This window comes from Brassica napus, chromosome C3 (genome assembly GCF_020379485.1).
Source record: "Brassica napus cultivar Da-Ae chromosome C3, Da-Ae, whole genome shotgun sequence".
NCBI classification, from domain to species: domain Eukaryota; kingdom Viridiplantae; phylum Streptophyta; class Magnoliopsida; order Brassicales; family Brassicaceae; genus Brassica; species Brassica napus.
The window spans coordinates 74,462-91,266 of NC_063446.1; the positions used below are offsets into that span (position 1 = coordinate 74,462).

Here is a 16,805-nt window from a genome sequence, read left to right on the forward strand (position 1 = left end):
ATGTGAGTCGACGACTCGGTGTCAGCAACAACCACCTCACCTCCTTCCCTCCCTCATGGCGATAACGGCTACTGTGCCGTTCGGTGCGCCCACCACTTTTTCTTGCTTTCTACTTCTTCGTAATTTAAGATTTGGACAAATATACAACCCGGTTTTTGTTCTTTCTCCCAACATATATAATAACATCCAGCTAGACAAATTCTCATAAGTTTTGACACTTGCAAGGAATATCGCCACTACCTAAATAAACAAATCTAAATTACGTTTCAGTCCAAAAAAGTATCACCGGCAGATGATGCCATCGAATTTTAATTTTATTCGATCAATCAATCATAAAAAGATAAACCAAATGATTACACACCCCTAATCACCTGCTTCTTTTTTCCTGCAATGCTTTTAATTAGGCCTCATTGATTACGGAACCGCCCATAATTTGTTTTCTTCTTTTGCTCTAATATTATAAACTAGATTTTGATCCGCGTCTCGAAAGTACGGGTTTTTAAGATTATATTATAATATAAATTCATATTATATTGAATAAGATAATTTTTAAAAATTATATATTTTATGAATAGTTTATTTAAGATTTTATATGTACATTTTATATAACTTTCTCTTAGACTTGAATATTTAATCCGGACCAAAGACCAAACCGAAACCGACTCAAAACATAGGTTTGGTTTGGGTCCGGGTTCAGAGAAAATTATCTGATAGGTATTTTTTTAGATCCGCGGGTCTTTGTTTGAGTTTGGATCCTACCCGAGACCTAATCGGAAATATTTTGTGTATATTAAGTATATTAGGGTATTTCGAATATGTTTCTCGTATTACATGTATTTTTAAAGTTTTGAGTTTGGATTTACAATATTTTTGGGTTTCAGGTAAAATTTGAAGTTTTTAAAGAAAATTGGATAATCGGATAAAATTTTGGATATTTTTTGGTTCATCAGATCATATTTCAAATAAAATTTTAGATTTTTAGGTATTTAAATATTTTGGATTTTTTGGAGTTTAAATATTTTTCATGTTTTGGGTACTTTTCATATTTTTAGATAATTCGAATCTTTTTGAATCCTATATACCCTAAATGATATGTCCATATCTGATATACTTACCATTGAGTTTGTGGAAATATTTAAAATATATACTGCAAAGCTTTTTTTTATACTTATAGGTTATAACCCGTTCTATGACGTGATATTGTAAAAATTATAAGCAAAGAAAAAAAACACTTTAGCATCATGGTTAGACATGGAACTATAAACCGAGAACCAACAATGAATCAAAACCGAAGCAAAAAAAACTCAAAACTAAATTGATATTCACAAATAACTAAGTAGTTCCTATATATCTAAAACCGAAAAATAAAAATCGAACCTTTAGAAAATATATTATTTTTTTGATAAATATAGATTTCAAATACGTTGGTTCCTATGATTGAAGAGATATACAAATTTTAAAAACGTGAATTTTTTTTCAAAATATAGTGGTTTCCATTTCTCTGTTGAAAAATTTAATATTAATCTATTTATGTAAACTATTCGAAATTTAATAACAATACAACTTTAGATAATAATTTTTCAATCATAAAGATATTTAAAAAAACTGTGAAATTGTTTTTATAACCCATTTCTGAAACACTTCAAGAAATAAACCATAATACTTTTTGTTTTATAAATTTATATTTGTTTTCCGTTTTAAGTGTTCTATATTTTTTTTATAAATTTACATTGCAGATGTATCATATATTTGTCAAAATCTATTTATTAGTTATTCTTTTATTGTTTCCATATTTAAAAGTGGGATTTATTACGTGTATTTGAATTATGGTAACTGAATATATTTGTTGAAATATTGATTACAAATTGATTTTTTTTATATTGCTAAAAGACAATAATTTTTATTTAAATGCTATTCATGTTTCCAAACAATATAGATATATAGTGCTATTCTTGTTTCCAAACAAATCTAAAATGTACTTCAGTTTTAATAATATAGACTAGATCTCGACCCGCACAACCGCACTGATTTTTGTTTTATTTATTTTTATATAAATATTTTGTTTTCAATTCTAAATTGATATATATTATAATATATTTTTGTCTATCAATTTTTAAAACATAATAAGTTTACGGTATATTTTTTCATTAAATAGATTGTTTCAAACTTTCACATGTATTTGTATCTTCTTCTATATATATTTTCGGATTATTATTTCATTGTTAAAGTCGCATAGATTAGTAAAATATCGTTTTATTGTCATATTCAAAGATATTGTAACATTTCACAAATTTAGAAAGTTTTTAAAAAATTAAACTTTCCGCTTCATTGATTTATATTATCAAGTAAATAATTAAACATTTAGTTTTTGTTTAATTTTTGAAATAAACTATATAGTTTAAAATTTGTTTTCATTGGTTTAAGGTAGTAAAGATTAATTATTGTTAGATAAAATTATTTTTTGTTATTTAAAAAAAAAATCTTTATAATTTTAAAAGTTAACATCGACAAATATTTAAATAATTAACATATGGAGGTATAGTATTACAACATTAAATTAAATCTATTTAATTTATACTATTTATAAATCCAATGGATCATCTATTGTTTAAATCCAATTATTGATAGTCTAATAAAAAAATTTGGTAGACCTAAAATTTAAATGATAAGATTAGAGATTAAGTGTAACATAATTTTCTAGAAATATGTCAATTAGGTCTATTTTTGAAAAAAAAAACCACACATGAATCAAAGCTGTGATATGTTTATTATTTTTTGGTGCGACATCATTATTATTTTCTTGTAATAATTGTTTATTTCCTCTACTAAAAGCGCCCAAAAATATGAATAGTACTTATAACTTCTTCTCCGTTATGCTAGTATGATTTAAAACGAAATTTCTCATAATACAGCACCATGTGTTTCTTTAGCCGATGATATTTAATGATTAGAGTGAACCCAATTGCTGTCAACCATCCATCTTTAATCAAAGTCATAACTGTTACACTATTATTAAAATACAGGTGCATTGTCTCACTAATGCAAACCATTGATAGACTAAATGATTTTGGGAGGAGAAAAAAAAAAAACTAAATGATAGTGAGTTCACTAATAGTCATAACATTTACGATCACGTCTAAACTAAGCATCATTTTAGTTGTTGCTTTAGCTGCATTGGATCCACCAAACATTTAACTTTTAATTCCTCAAAAAAGTGTTAAAGAATTTATGGTAATGAATGAAACAGAAAGAAGAAGAATGGGAACAAAGCGAGAGTAAAAGCAACAGAAAACTTCAAATTGTGATTTGCCACAAAAAGTCAGCGTGGCAATGCCGAAAATAAAGTAGGAAAAGGTGCCCTTAAACATAAAATTACAATAGGCCGTATAATACGCGTCTGATGAATAGATAGAGAGAGAAACGCGGTTGCTTTATCATCTTTCTTTCTGTCTCTATTCCGTTCCGTCTGTCTGTCTGGCTTTTAGTTTTCCATGATCCTCTTTCTTTCCTCCTTCCACCGTATAGTAGAATAGTAAAGTAGTTCACACACCTACCCTTACCCTTTGTCGTCATCGGAGAAGTATGCGCTGCTTTTCCCGTAATCAGGCGTGTAAGAGTCGGATCTGTAATTACTCGTGTTTATCGAGAAGCCTAATCGGAGCAAATCACACCTCTGCTCGTTTCTCCTCTCGTTAGTCCTTTTGTTGTTCGCGCTCCCTCAGATTCAGGGGTTTCTTATTTTGGGGTGGTTTTCCAATAAACAAAACAAAACAACCAACCGCAACCGCGAGAGCTATTCTTTCGTTCTTTAAAAAAAAAAAAAAAAAAAATGGAGACGACGGGGAGCTTGCTGTTGCGGAAAATGATGGTGCGGGTGCTTCTCATGGGCGTTCTCGTCATCCTCGTTCGATTTGCTTATGTGGTCACCATCACTGGTGAATCATGCAACCGCGGCGACTTCTGCTTCTTCTCTCTCCCTCAGAATCTCAACCTCGTCATCTCCTCCGGCTCTTCAGCCATCAGATCTACCTCCTCCTCCTCAGGCCACGATGACCTCTACACCAGCAGGGACTGGATCCAATCCGTTCGGTTTTACTCGTCCATCTTTCAGGATCTCATCTCCGACGGTTACCTCTCCCCGGAGTCGAACACGCTGTGTGTAGAGACGGCTACAGGGCAAGATGTGTTCGCCCTGAGAGAGATTGGGGTGAAGAACTCCATCGGGATCTCTAAGAAGGCCTTTCGCCCTTTGGTGGTGAGAGGCGAGGGCCACGCTATTCCTTTCCAGGACAACACCTTCGATTTCGTCTTCTCCGGTGGTGGCCGCCTTGGGAAGTCGTTGAAGCAGTTGGAGTTCGCCGACGAGATCACTCGGACCCTGAAGCCCCGAGGGATTGCGGTTGTTCATGTTGGAGCCACAGATACGTACAGTTTCAATTCATTCCTTGATTTGTTTAATTCTTGCAGTTTGTTGAAGATGCGTGATCTAGACGCTCCTTTTGATTCTCCTCATGTCAGAGAATTCGTTATTCATAAGGTTGAACAAGTAGCAGGTGGTCACCACCACCATCAGAATTCTGGTGGTGGCAAGTGCTGGATCCCTGCTTACAAAAGAGACTTGATTCGGGACGCTGAGCCCCTCATTCAAGACGAGCCTTTAAAGCCTTGGATCACTCTCAAGCGCAACATTCAAAACGTTAAATATATCCCTTCCATGGTTGATATTCGTTTCAAGAGCAGATACGTTTACGTTGATGTTGGTGCCCGAAGCTACGGTTCAAGCATTGGGAGCTGGTTCAAGAAACAGTACCCCAAGCAGAACCAGACTTTTGATGTTTTCGCCATTGAGGCTGACAAGGCCTTCCATGACGAGTATAAGATCAAGAAGAAGGTGCAGCTCTTGCCCTATGCTGCCTGGGTCAGGAACGAGACTTTGTCCTTTGAGATCAATCACGATCCTGGAAAAGATGCTGAAGCCAAAGCAATGGGCAGGGGAATGGGAAGAATTCAGCCAGTTACAAAATCTTCCTCGAGCTTAGCTGGAGAGGTGAACCTGATTCAAGGGTTCGATTTCGCTGACTGGTTGAAGAAGAGTGTGAGAGAGAGGGACTTTGTTGTGATGAAGATGGATGTTGAAGGAACTGAATTCGATCTGATCCCCAGGCTGATCAAGACTGGAGCCATTTGTCTTATCGATGAGTTGTTCCTTGAATGCCATTACAACAGGTGGCAGAGATGTTGTCCTGGCCAAAGGAGCCTGAAGTACAACAAGACTTATAACCAATGCTTAGAGCTCTTCACTTCGCTCAGACAACGTGGGGTGCTTGTCCATCAATGGTGGTAATGCTTGCATTATCTCCTTCTTTCTTCATATGCCTTTGGGGTGATTTCCAATCTATAAAATGTTCTTTTCTTCTTCTAGAATATAAACAAAGATATTGTAGGTTCCTTTTATTTAAAAGAAAAAAATTCTATTCGTGTTTGTTTTGAAATTCCCTTCAATGTAAGAAGTTTAGCTTGAAATGGATAAAACGTTTTTAAGTTTCTCTTCACTTCTCTTAAAACTTATATAGTATGATGACCTAGTTCTATAGAGACTACTGCTTTCCAATGAAGGAAGAAGAGGAACACAAGTTTTGCTTTGCCTCTTCTTAGCTAATGTACTCTGCTGGAAGAATGGTTTTAAGAATGGCTGTTACTGGAGCAATGCAAATGCCTTGAATCAAGGTATGTATGTTCATCTCTACTTTATCTTCTTTCAAGAGTATATGGATGTTTTATCTAAGTTAGTCAGCCGTCCTTTCCGGAATTGTTGACTTCTATGCTATCTCTTGCTTACAAACCCCCCAACCTAAATTAACTAATGGACTATATAGCCTTTTGGTTCATCAAATTCAAAAATCCAACCTCAGTTATTTTTTTCCCCAAGATGCATCTGTTTATAGATTAAAAAAAGTTATACACAAGATGCACTACCCCTAAATAGCTTTTTAAACTAAACAAAATAGAGAAGATGTTAATTAATTTCTGTTAAAACAAAATGTGATGGTATAAAATCTCTTGAAACACACAGATGGTTTCAAAACAGAACAAAATGGTTTGTATTAAAATGATAATTCTCTAATAAACTTATCACTGGTCGGTTTCTTGGATTATACAACGTGATTATACAACGTGTTATTAACGTCTAAACAAAAGGATGTACAAATCCATAAAAACAAAAAAAAAAGGAGAAAGAAAAGGTCATTGGTGGAGAGCGAGAACAGAAACAGAGAGCTGGAGATCTTTGGAGATCAACAAATCTCCAAGCTCTCCTAATTCCTTCATGTTGCTCCATTCTGACAACCCTTCCAACATCAATAGATTCTCTTCGTGTCTTATCCCAACCATCATCACATCGAAGTCGTCTCCTTCCTTCCTTAGCAACTCCATCAATTCCACAGCTTCCTCTATTCTTACCTTTTTTTTTTTTTTACCATTTTCACAAACACACGTTAATTATGAGCTGTTTTCTTCTTAAACAAGAAACTTCTAAGCTAATCAGAAACCTACCTCTCTGAATATTATGTTATTTTCGGAATTCTCTTTGCGGAACATGTTGATGACTCTCATGTCGTGATTTCTCTCGACCATGTCTCGGAGCGGCGAGGCGCCGTTGTGATCCAACAGCCGGAAGACATGAAGCTCGACGCTCGGATGGTTTGCTAAGCGTGTAGCATACGCAAGCATTTCGCGGTCATCTGGTCCGCCTAAGAAGACAGCACAGATAGTGATGCAAAGCTTTTTGATGGGAACGAACCTGAAATCAGGGAGCCTCCCTCGGTCTATGAAGAGCGCGACGGAGCACGGACATGTTTGCAGGAGATTCCTACACAACAGCCTCTCCCACGACTCCATCCCGGCATCAAGAGTTAGGACCACAAGATCTGTCTCCTGGTCAAATGCAATTGTGCAAACGTCCTCGTGCATCGTCTTCCGCGGTGCCACCGCCGTAAAGCACTCTATCAGTACGGTCTCCTGTCGCATTACAAAAAAAAAAAAATTATTTAAATGAATTAAGATTAATTTGTCTCTAATCAAATAAGATTAATTTCGGGTTAGTAAATAAATAATGTGTACCGGATTACTCTTCTTGTAGTTGTGGAAGGCCTTAACGATCTGGTCTCTTGGGCTAGGCACGACGAAGGGACTTATCTCTTGAGTGTGATGAATGAGAAGAGGAAGACTATGGTTATTCAGCTCTTCTAAGTTCAAGGCGAAGACGGAGAGAGGAGATCCGATGGCTGGACGAGAGAGTTCGACGAGGTCCAGCACTGGACGGACCGCCTCGCGCTGCCTGAAACAAGTGAGGATCCTCAAAGGAGCCTCGATTCGACAGTGTTGAACCGTACGTCTCTTGTAAGGGTTGCGTTTGCTCATGGTTTGGTACACTTTCTTGACAACTACTATGAGAATTGTTGAGTTTATCATTGCTGACATCACCATTGCTCCAAATGTTTTCTTTGATATTTTCTGCAGCCCTTGAACAAAAGTTTTATCCCATTGTCATTTATCTCTTAATTAATATCTTATTGACCTAGCTAGAGAATTAAGCATGCATCGATCGTGTGGTGAATATATGTATATGTTCCTTGTGCGCGCATTAATGCATGCATGTAGGGGGGGGGGGGGGTTAATTAATTTTACCCTGTAATTGAAGTTCTGTTTGTAGATTTGAACATCGTAAATTCCTTGGATATTGACGATAAACCCGACAAGAATGGCGTGCCAAAGTGGCACATTATAGTAAAGGGAAGGCAAGGCAACAGCCACGACTTTGGCGAACCGGACCATGCCAAAGAGTATCTCATATCGGATTAAATCTCCCAAGGAAAACAGAGAGAGATCCATGTTGTAGCCAATCCCTATGATGTAGCAAGGCATCAGGAAATACCAGATGAAGCAACCCATTTTTTCGGAGAGTCCTGTTCCAAGAGGCGGACGTTTCGGGGTGGCTAGACCCAAGGCCACCGCGCCAAAGAAGTAAGGTAAGCCCACAAATTCTGACCAGAGAGAGGAGATGAAGAGCAAGACACATATAACGGTGAGATATGATGCCTTTAGAGAGTGTCCCACTGGTGTTCTCTTCATCATCCACACCATTATCGGTCGGAACACGTATACTATTACCACTATCATTAGCATCTGCAATTATTTATTTATATATATATATATAAAAAAAAAATAGATTTTATGATACATAATTGTATAAACTTGGTGGCACGTACGTACGTACCTGTGCGGCGGACAAGAAATAGGCGTGATTTTTATCGGCTGAGTGAGTGTTATGTTTAAGGGCGATGTTAAGCATGAAAAAACACCAAGAGAGGCAGTCATGGACCATCATGGAGGCAAGTGCTAACCTCCCTGGCTCGGTGTTGAGCATCTTTAGGTTCGACAACACTCCGTAAACCACCTGAAAGAACATGGTGGACTGCACGATCGCCACGTGATGAAACTCCGCAGGAGGTACCCCAGCGGGTCTACCTCCTAGCCTCTTGGAGATCAAGATGGCAGTGAATTGGCCCCACAGGAAAGGTATGAGGAAAAGGACGATGCCGTTTATGAATGCTAACCTGCCTACTCTCTTTATCATATGCGTGTCTATTTGACATGTTGTGACGTAGCAGATGAAGAGGAAACATATGGCCTCAAAGGATTCGATTATGTAAATGCTTCTCGTGTAGAAAAATGTCGACATGTACTGTTTGTTACGTCCTATAATTGACGGTCCTAAGCAGATCCCAGCCTGCATGCATGCAGCAGCATTCATATTAAAATAATTAAGGAGTGTTTTCTGAATATTTTTGGAATAAAATATGCTGATAAAGCAACAAAAAAAAAGAGAGAAGAAGGTTAGATGTATGTATACGAGGATCTGAGCGAGAAATGCAAATTTTCCGAAAGGCCGGAGAAGGAACTGAAAAAACATGGAAAATAGGGAGACCACAGATATCTGAAGGAGAAGAAGAGGAAGAGCAAACTTGATCGGATTCTCTCCATGCGCAATGCCCATCGAGCTTGCACCTATCCATGTCTCGCAAATCCAGTCTACTCCTCCGTAGTTATATGTTTTGGTTATATTTTCCATTTTCACCTTCTAGGTTAGGTGTTTCCCTAAAGAGCCAAAGCATAGAAAGAGAGATATTGTAGAGGAAGAAAGTATAACTATTCTTGATTTTTTTCGCCTCTCTATGTTTAGGGGTTTAATATTCGATATAGGTCATCCTACTTTTAAGGTCTCTATATCTGCTCATGTGCGGTACAAAATCTTGGGCATGATCGGATAATCAGATTATAGCTTTGGATTGATTGGTGCAATATAACTGCATGTAATAAATGTTAAAATAGTATTTTATCATTGATTGATATCCTCTTGTTCTTCATTAATCGTGCGAGGTCATCCTACTACGCTACATATTATGATGGTCAAGTCAATCATTCATAGCGATTATACCTTATAATTAATATCGGTATGGATTGTCACATGAAACGGAACATTTCATCAAAAACATCAGTCTATGTTATATATTGAACGGTCATGATCTAAATTAAGACTTAATTTAAGTTTATGACTAACTACACAAAAAATGAAAATTTATTTTATAAACATATAAGCAAGAAAAGAAATAGAAGGAACTGAGAAATGGCCTTTTCCATTTTTTACTTTCTTCTGTACGGTTACAAAATCAACACAAATTATTTGGAAAACAACAAAACAGTTTGCAGTCTCAAAAAAAGAAACATACATCTTCTTCCCCCAGCTGGACGATGTTTCCTCAGTTATCAGTTAGCGTATGCTGAATTAAAAAAACAATAAAACGTTTGCTTTCTCCACAAGATAAATGAAGAAGACTAAGAAGAAGATGATAGACAATAGATGTGAGCCATGGCTGGGATCTGTCTCTGTCGGTATATTTAGAGGAGATTGACTCATTGGGTATTCGACTCCTCTTCCTCTTCTTCTTCTTCTTCTTCTTCTTCTTCTTCTTCATTTCTCTAGTCTCATCTCTCTCTTCCTTCTTCCAAGCTCTTTTCCGTCTTCTCTCGCAAACGTACCACTCTGTCACTCATATTCTGGTAATTCTTCATTTTATTACCTCTTTTTTTTGTTGGTTTATAATGGTTATAAGAACATAGACTGGTGTGTTTAAAGAGGATAATGAAGCTCTCCTCTGTTGTCGATGAGTGTTTAGTGGCATAAGTAATGTTTTCTTTAGGAAGCTCCTTTGTTGTGTTGTTTTATTTTATTATTATAGAAACATATACATTGATTGATCTTAACCACAGACACCTTCTTTGATATTCTTGGGGTTGGATTAGTCTTCATGATCCCATAGATCTGCCACGCTTCGGAATGGACCTTCGCTCTTGTTGACGAACATATCCTCACCGTCCATCACTCGTTTCTGCGTTCAAAAGTGTTGTAACATTGGGATCAAAACCAGAGTAATACAAGCAAGAAGTGCTCTATTTCTCACTAGCAGAAAAGGACCAATTACAATAAATCAGAAGCAGATGAGTGCTCTCTTCTCTTAACTCTGTTTCTAAAACGTAAAGAAGATTCTGGTCGGTAAAAAGGCTAAAGTCTACCTGGTCACTGATGCTGTTGAGAGCTTCAAAGTCTTGGTCAGGTATCACCCAGTCAAAAACTTTGATGTTCTCCTTGATCCTCTCTGGATTGGATGACTTTGGGATGACACTTGTTCCTCTCTGAAGACCCCATTTTACTAGTACCTGTCCCGGTGTCTTGTTCAGCTTCTTGGCTATCCTCTCCACTGTCTGATCATGTATCAGACCTCTCCCGCCTTCTTGAGATCCCAGCGGCGAATAGGCCTTTTGCAAGTTTCAGTAAGCAGTGAATCTATATTCGAACAGAGACGTGAACAAAGAATCATATTAGTTTTGAACTTACAGTAACATGGATACCATTCATTCTGCAGAGTTGGAGCATTTGGTCATTTCTCCAACCAGGATGCATTTCCATCTAAGATAACAAAACTCAATATACGTATACAAGTAGATGAACACATACATGATGATTGATTTAAAGAGTGTGATACAAAACCTGGCAAACGGAAGGGATCAATTCAGCGAAGCGTAGAAGCTTATTGAGCTTAGTGATGGTGAAGTTACAAACGCCAATGCTCCTGACAAGATTGTCCTTGACAAGCTTCTCCATTTCTCTCCAAACACCTTCCATGTCAAACTCAAGGACGTCCCCTGCCTTTGGTGGCTTACTCGCTCCTTCTCTTAGCCGAAAAGGCCAGTGTATCTGCACATAATTTGAATTTGTAAAGGCTAGAAAGAAAGTATATTCAGTAATCTAGGGAATAACAAATAAACAAACATACCAGGTAAAGATCAAGGTAGTCTAACTGAAGCTCTTGAAGGGTATTTTGCAGAGCAGGACGCACTCTCTCAGGGGACAACTCTGTACACCTTTACTTACACGCACGTTTATCCAAAAAAAAAAAAAACAATTAGAAAAAGAGTGAAGAAGAAGTAGTAAAAGAAAGGAATGGGTGTGTTTACCAAAGCTTGGAGGTCACGAAAAGGTCCCTCCTCTCAAGACCAGCGTGCATAGCCCTCTTCATCCCTTGACCGACCTTGTACAAGAGTTAAGGACCTTTTTGTTTTTTTACATCTAAACTAAGAAACTGTCTTTCAGACATAACAAGAAAAAGAGAGAGAGAGAGAGGGACCTCATTCTGATCACCATATTCCCAAGCTGTATCAATGTGCCTATAACCACCCTGCAGCATCAAAGGAAGAGTATAGCATTTAGATGATTGATTCCTAGATCAGAACTAACTCAGAGTTGTGAAAGAAATGACCTCGAGGAGGGCAGTGAAAACGGCGTGGGAGGCTTGAGAGCCAGATTGCCAGGTGCCGAGTCCAACGGCTGGGATCTTGTGGCCGCTCAACAGCCTAAACGACTCCGTCTTCTGCCCTTCCGGCGTAAACGTGGTATGTGCCATTATCTACCTCGAGTTCTTCTACCTACATACAAACGCAGACGGGATCTATTTAATGCAGAAACAGGCACCGCCACTTGGCAGAAGACAGCCATCGAGGAGCCGCGTGTCTTGGTCTGCTACTGCTAGTTAAATAGCACAAGTGAGGTGGTTATCAGCTTTCCCGTATAAATTGGGCCTGAAACGTTGGGCCATAGAGAATAATAAAAAGGCTTTTTGGAGGACAAATTAAAGATGGAATATAATTGGTCTGACACTTTATTATCAGCTTTAAGAAGAAGACTGGGGATCGATCGAGTGATAGAGAGTGAAACAAACAAAAGAAGAAGAAGAAGAAGAAGAGAAGATGCCGTGCCTTAACATCTCCACCAACGTCAGCCTCGACGGCGTCGATACCTCTTCCATCCTCTCCGAAGCTACCTCTTCCGTCGCCAAAATCATCGGCAAGCCTGAGAACGTATTCTTGATTTAAACCTGATCCATCCTCGTTTGGGGATCTAGGGATTGTTTATTGTTATTATCATTAGATTGAGTAATAATTTTAGCCAACTTATGAGGCGAAGCGAGGCTCATGACTGTTTCTAGTGCTCATTTCGAACAAGTTGCTTTCTCTTTGCTTGGTTTTTTTCTTGATGAATTTAATTGCTGCATTTTTTTTCATGGTAATTTTGGCAGTATGTGATGATTGTGTTGAAAGGATCAGTGCCTATGGCATTTGGTGGCACCGAGGACCCTGCCGCTTATGGTGAACTTGTCTCCATCGGTGGCCTTAACCCCGATGTCAACAAGCAGCTCAGCGCTGCGGTCTCCGCCATCCTTGAGACTAAGCTCTCTGTTCCCAAGTCTCGCTTCTTCCTCAAGTTTTACGACACCAAGGCAAGCCTTTTCCCTCTCTCTCTCTCTCTCGGTTTGATGCACTCTAAACATAACATAATGATCCACATGTCTCTTTTTTGATTGATTTCGTTTTCACGCATCCAATCCATGGTTCTCGTTTTCATTCGTCCATGTTTTATCTATCTCTCTAGGCCCATCAAAGTCAAGAATATGCACAGTGTTTACATGCTTTACACCAGCACTACTAGGTCATGATTGAATAGAGAACAAAAACATCTTCTTGTGTAAGTTCATCATAAGACATACCTCTAACTTTCTTCTACTCTTAGAAAATAAAATAGCCATAAACAAGTTAAGATCAATCGTTGCAACCATTTCTAGAAGTCTACTCTACACCCACATCTTTTTGTTTGTTTGTTTTTGAGTTATTCATAAGGGTTTAGCTCCTCATTAGTGGGCCATACGGCCCCCGAGCATTCATCATGTTGATTGTTTGTTTATTATGCCCATAGGCCATCCTGAAAGGTCACTTCTTACTTTGTGCAGGGATCCTTCTTTGGTTGGAACGGATCGACTTTCTAGGTTTCGTCGCAGGAAATAAGTTAATGTGATCGCCAATGTATGAACGTGTGTGATTTTATTAGTATTCAACCTTCTCTCATCGCCAACTAGCTTTGAACTATCTTTCGGTTGTAAACTTATCGTAACGTTTGTTGGAGTTGCATTAAGAGAGAAGAACATTCAATGTTTTATGATGATGCTACAGCTCATCTTCAAAGATAATTGAGATGATCTGATCATATATTAATTTGGGTTAAGAGTAAATTCGGATTTCAGGATTCTGATCAAATGTCTTAAATTTACCTACGGATTTGGTTGATAATATATCGTTTTAAATAACTTTTAATATTATAGTATACTATTTTGGTAAACGAAACTTGCGTATTATGAGTGGAACTTTTCTGGTGAAAATGCGCTAAGTAATGAAGATGCATATGATATTACTAAAAAAAAAATATCGATTATCTGTGAGATGAAGCAACCAACAGAAATGAAAGTTGAAAAACGCGTAAATGCGTAACACAACGCGTGTTTGGTAAGAAACAGTCTTGGATGATCTGTAACTTCTCCTTCAGACCAACCCCTTATATTTATTACATACCCGATATCCGATCATAATCCCTGAAGAAGAAGAAGAAGAATCGAATGGTGTCGTCAGATTCTAATGTGCTTCCGGTTTCCACCACTCAGCCCCCAACCTTAACCGAATCGCAACCTCCAGCCGTCCGTGCATTTGTGAACCGCTTCACCGAAACGGTCCGTGATGGTCTGTCCCGTAGCCGTCCATGGTCCGAGCTCCTCGATCGATCCGCCTTCGCCAAGCCGGACTCTCTTTCTGAGGCAGCGTCGCGACTCCGGAAGAATTCCTCTTATTTCAGGGCGAATTACGTCTGCATCGTATCTCTGATCCTCGCTTTCTCTCTTCTCGCCCATCCATTCTCTCTCGTCCTCCTCGTCTGCCTCGCCGCCTCTTGGCTCTTCCTTTACCTCTTCCGTCCAGTCGATCGACCTCTCATCCTCTTCGGCCGATCTTTCTCTGACCTCGAAACTCTTGGTGCTCTTATCCTCTCCACAATAGCAGTCATCTTCTTCACCAGCGTTGGATCTGTACTCATATCTGCCCTCTTGGTCGGAATAGCGACGGTCTGCGTTCATGGTGCCTTCAGAGCTCCTAATGATCTCTTCCTCGACGAGCAAGATCCTGCCGCCGCCGGATTCCTCTCGTTCATCGGTGTCCCTACTACATATTCCTCCCTGTCATCCACTTCCTCAGCGCCTTCCGCCGTATAGTGACCAGAATCTAATAGTTTTTTTGTGTGTGTGTATCGGATTCATTCGACTGTTGTGAAGATTGTTGTTAATATGATTTCTTTGTGAACCCTTGGCCATTAAAACGGCGGCATAGTGAGAAAAAAAATCGTTGTTATCGGAATAACGTTATTCCGACGACATACCGACGAAAAAAATACTCGGAAATAACTCCTCGGAAATTCATCTTTCCTCGAAAATCTCTCGGAAATTTCTGACGGAATTCCGAGGAAATGAATTTCCTCGAAATATTCCGAGGAAATGAATTTCCTCGAAATATTCCGAGGACTTTTTTCGTCGGAAATTCCTCGGAATATTCCGACGAATATATCGTCGGAATATTCCGAGGGATACACTTCCTCGAAATATTTCCAAAATTCAAAAAAAAAATTATAAATTTATTTTTTAAAATTGAAATTCAAAAATATAAAATTAAAATTGAAATAGAAAACATATTTAAAATACAAAAAATAATAAAATAGTTTTTATAAATAAAAAAATGTTTTATAAATACAAAATTAGTTTTAATAAATATAAATAATTTTATAAATATGAAATCATCTTTTTATAAATACAAAATAGTTTTTATCAATACAAAAAATAATAAAATAGTGTTTATAAATAAAAAAAATGTTTTATAAATACAAAATTAGTTTTAATAAATATAAATATTTTTATAGATATGAAATCATCTTTTTATAAATACAAAATAGTATTTATAAATACAAAAAATAATAAAATAATGTTTATAAATCAAAAAGTATTTTATAAATACAAAATTAATTTTAAAATATGAAATCATCTTTTATAAATCCAAAAAACGAATTTATATACAAAGAACGTTTTGTATATTTAAAAATAGTTTTTATAAATACAAAAATAAAAAAATAGTGTTTATAAATAAAAAAAATGTTTTATAAATACAAAATCAGTTTTAATAAATATAAATATTTTTATAAATATGAAATCATCTTTTATAAATCCATAAATCGAATTTATATACAAAAACGTTTTGTAAAATCGAATTTATATAAACGTTTTGTAAATACAAAAATAATAAACAATTTATAAAAAAAGTTCTAAATCAATTCAACACAACCAAATCACAATTCTAAACCTATTATACAACAAATCACAATCCTACCCAATCACCCTAACAAAAATCTATCAAAAAACTTCTAAAATCATCAAATCTACTTAAAAACCTAACAAATAGGACCTAAGAGAGTGGGATAAGGTCCTTACATGATTTGTAAAGGAATGGAAAGGATTCGCCGGAGAGATCGTCGCGAGAGAAGGTGGAGAACGCCAGAAGGAGAGAGAGATCGCCGGAGAGGAAGAAGAGAGAAATGGGGAAGAAGAGAGAAATGGGGAAGAAGATGCGGTTCGAGTTTATAAAACCTTGGGTCTGACGGATATTTTCCGTCGGAATTCCCTCAGTATTTTCAATTTCAATTTTCGCGAAATATTTGGCGGCTTGTTTGCCCGGTTAAATGAAAATGTTCCGAGGAAATTCCGACGGCCACTTAAATATCCGTCGGAATTTCCTCGGAATATTTTCATTAATTCGAGGAAAAAGAATATCATGTGCATGTATTTCTATTAATTTATATTGTTCCTCGGAATTTCCTCGGAATATTCCGAGGAAATACCGAGGAACTAGTGTACGGGGTTTCAAAACATCAATTTTTTTTGCCGTATTTTATTTCTTATACAATTGTAATGCATACCATTGAGGATTCTTTGTATAGATGAGCATAAACCATGAAATAACAAATTTCAAAACGAATTGTAAGTATTCCCTTTACCGTTCATTAAAGTGTATAAGTGTTTCTCTTATGTTGTGGGGATTTCGTTCATACAATCGGAAAAGTGTTTATTATAGGGTAATGAACAAATTTTTGACTTCATAATGAACGTAAGACACTTAATAAGGGTTATATAGGTGTTATTCAAACCGCAAAACGTTGTTTTCGGTTTAAAAACCCTATTTCCTCGGAATTCCCTCGGAATATTCCGAGGAAACCCTTTTCTTCCTCAGAATTCCGTCGGAATATTCTGAGGAAATTCTGAGGAACTAGT

At 37.1% G+C, this 16,805-nt stretch overlaps 5 protein-coding genes across 6 annotated transcripts; 3 read left to right on the top strand and 2 right to left on the bottom strand.

The window, feature by feature from the left end:
• Positions 1–3,415: 3,415 nt before the first annotated feature.
• On the top strand, positions 3,416–5,548 carry LOC106433832. The gene has a single exon (XM_013874663.3). It carries the CDS (start codon positions 3,830–3,832, stop codon positions 5,342–5,344), a length of 1,515 nt encoding a protein of 504 aa, XP_013730117.2. The 5' UTR covers positions 3,416–3,829; the 3' UTR covers positions 5,345–5,548.
• Positions 5,549–6,144: 596 nt separating this feature from the next.
• On the bottom strand, positions 6,145–9,990 carry LOC106433831 (cation/H(+) antiporter 27). Its single transcript, XM_022698413.2, has 6 exons — positions 8,912–9,990; positions 8,276–8,788; positions 7,687–8,184; positions 7,120–7,512; positions 6,553–7,017; positions 6,145–6,459 (listed from the first exon to the last, which is right to left on the bottom strand). The coding sequence occupies exons 1-6, from the start codon at positions 9,128–9,130 to the stop codon at positions 6,244–6,246; spliced, it is 2,304 nt and encodes a 767-aa protein (XP_022554134.2). The 5' UTR covers positions 9,131–9,990; the 3' UTR covers positions 6,145–6,243.
• A 264-nt stretch (positions 9,991–10,254) lies between these two features.
• LOC106433804 (aldose reductase) lies at positions 10,255–12,125 on the bottom strand. The gene is made up of 8 exons (XM_013874638.3): positions 11,877–12,125; positions 11,745–11,795; positions 11,575–11,648; positions 11,394–11,481; positions 11,108–11,314; positions 10,955–11,026; positions 10,633–10,875; positions 10,255–10,448 (listed from the first exon to the last, which is right to left on the bottom strand). The coding sequence occupies exons 1-8, from the start codon at positions 12,018–12,020 to the stop codon at positions 10,359–10,361; spliced, it is 969 nt and encodes a 322-aa protein (XP_013730092.2). The 5' UTR covers positions 12,021–12,125; the 3' UTR covers positions 10,255–10,358.
• Positions 12,126–12,250: 125 nt separating this feature from the next.
• LOC125584021 (macrophage migration inhibitory factor homolog) lies at positions 12,251–13,604 on the top strand. Of its 2 annotated transcripts, XM_048751732.1 has the most exons (4): positions 12,251–12,474; positions 12,693–12,893; positions 13,046–13,138; positions 13,401–13,604. In XM_048751732.1, exons 1-3 carry the CDS (start codon positions 12,364–12,366, stop codon positions 13,100–13,102), a joined length of 369 nt encoding a protein of 122 aa, XP_048607689.1. In that variant the 5' UTR covers positions 12,251–12,363; the 3' UTR covers positions 13,103–13,138; positions 13,401–13,604. The 2 variants fall into 2 exon arrangements, with proteins under 2 accessions (XP_048607689.1, XP_048607690.1); XM_048751733.1 differs by lacking the exon at positions 13,046–13,138.
• A 99-nt stretch (positions 13,605–13,703) lies between these two features.
• LOC106433822 (PRA1 family protein B5) lies at positions 13,704–14,796 on the top strand. The gene has a single exon (XM_013874651.3). The coding sequence runs from the start codon at positions 14,061–14,063 to the stop codon at positions 14,703–14,705; it is 645 nt and encodes a 214-aa protein (XP_013730105.1). The 5' UTR covers positions 13,704–14,060; the 3' UTR covers positions 14,706–14,796.
• The last annotated feature ends 2,009 nt before the right edge of the window (positions 14,797–16,805 follow it).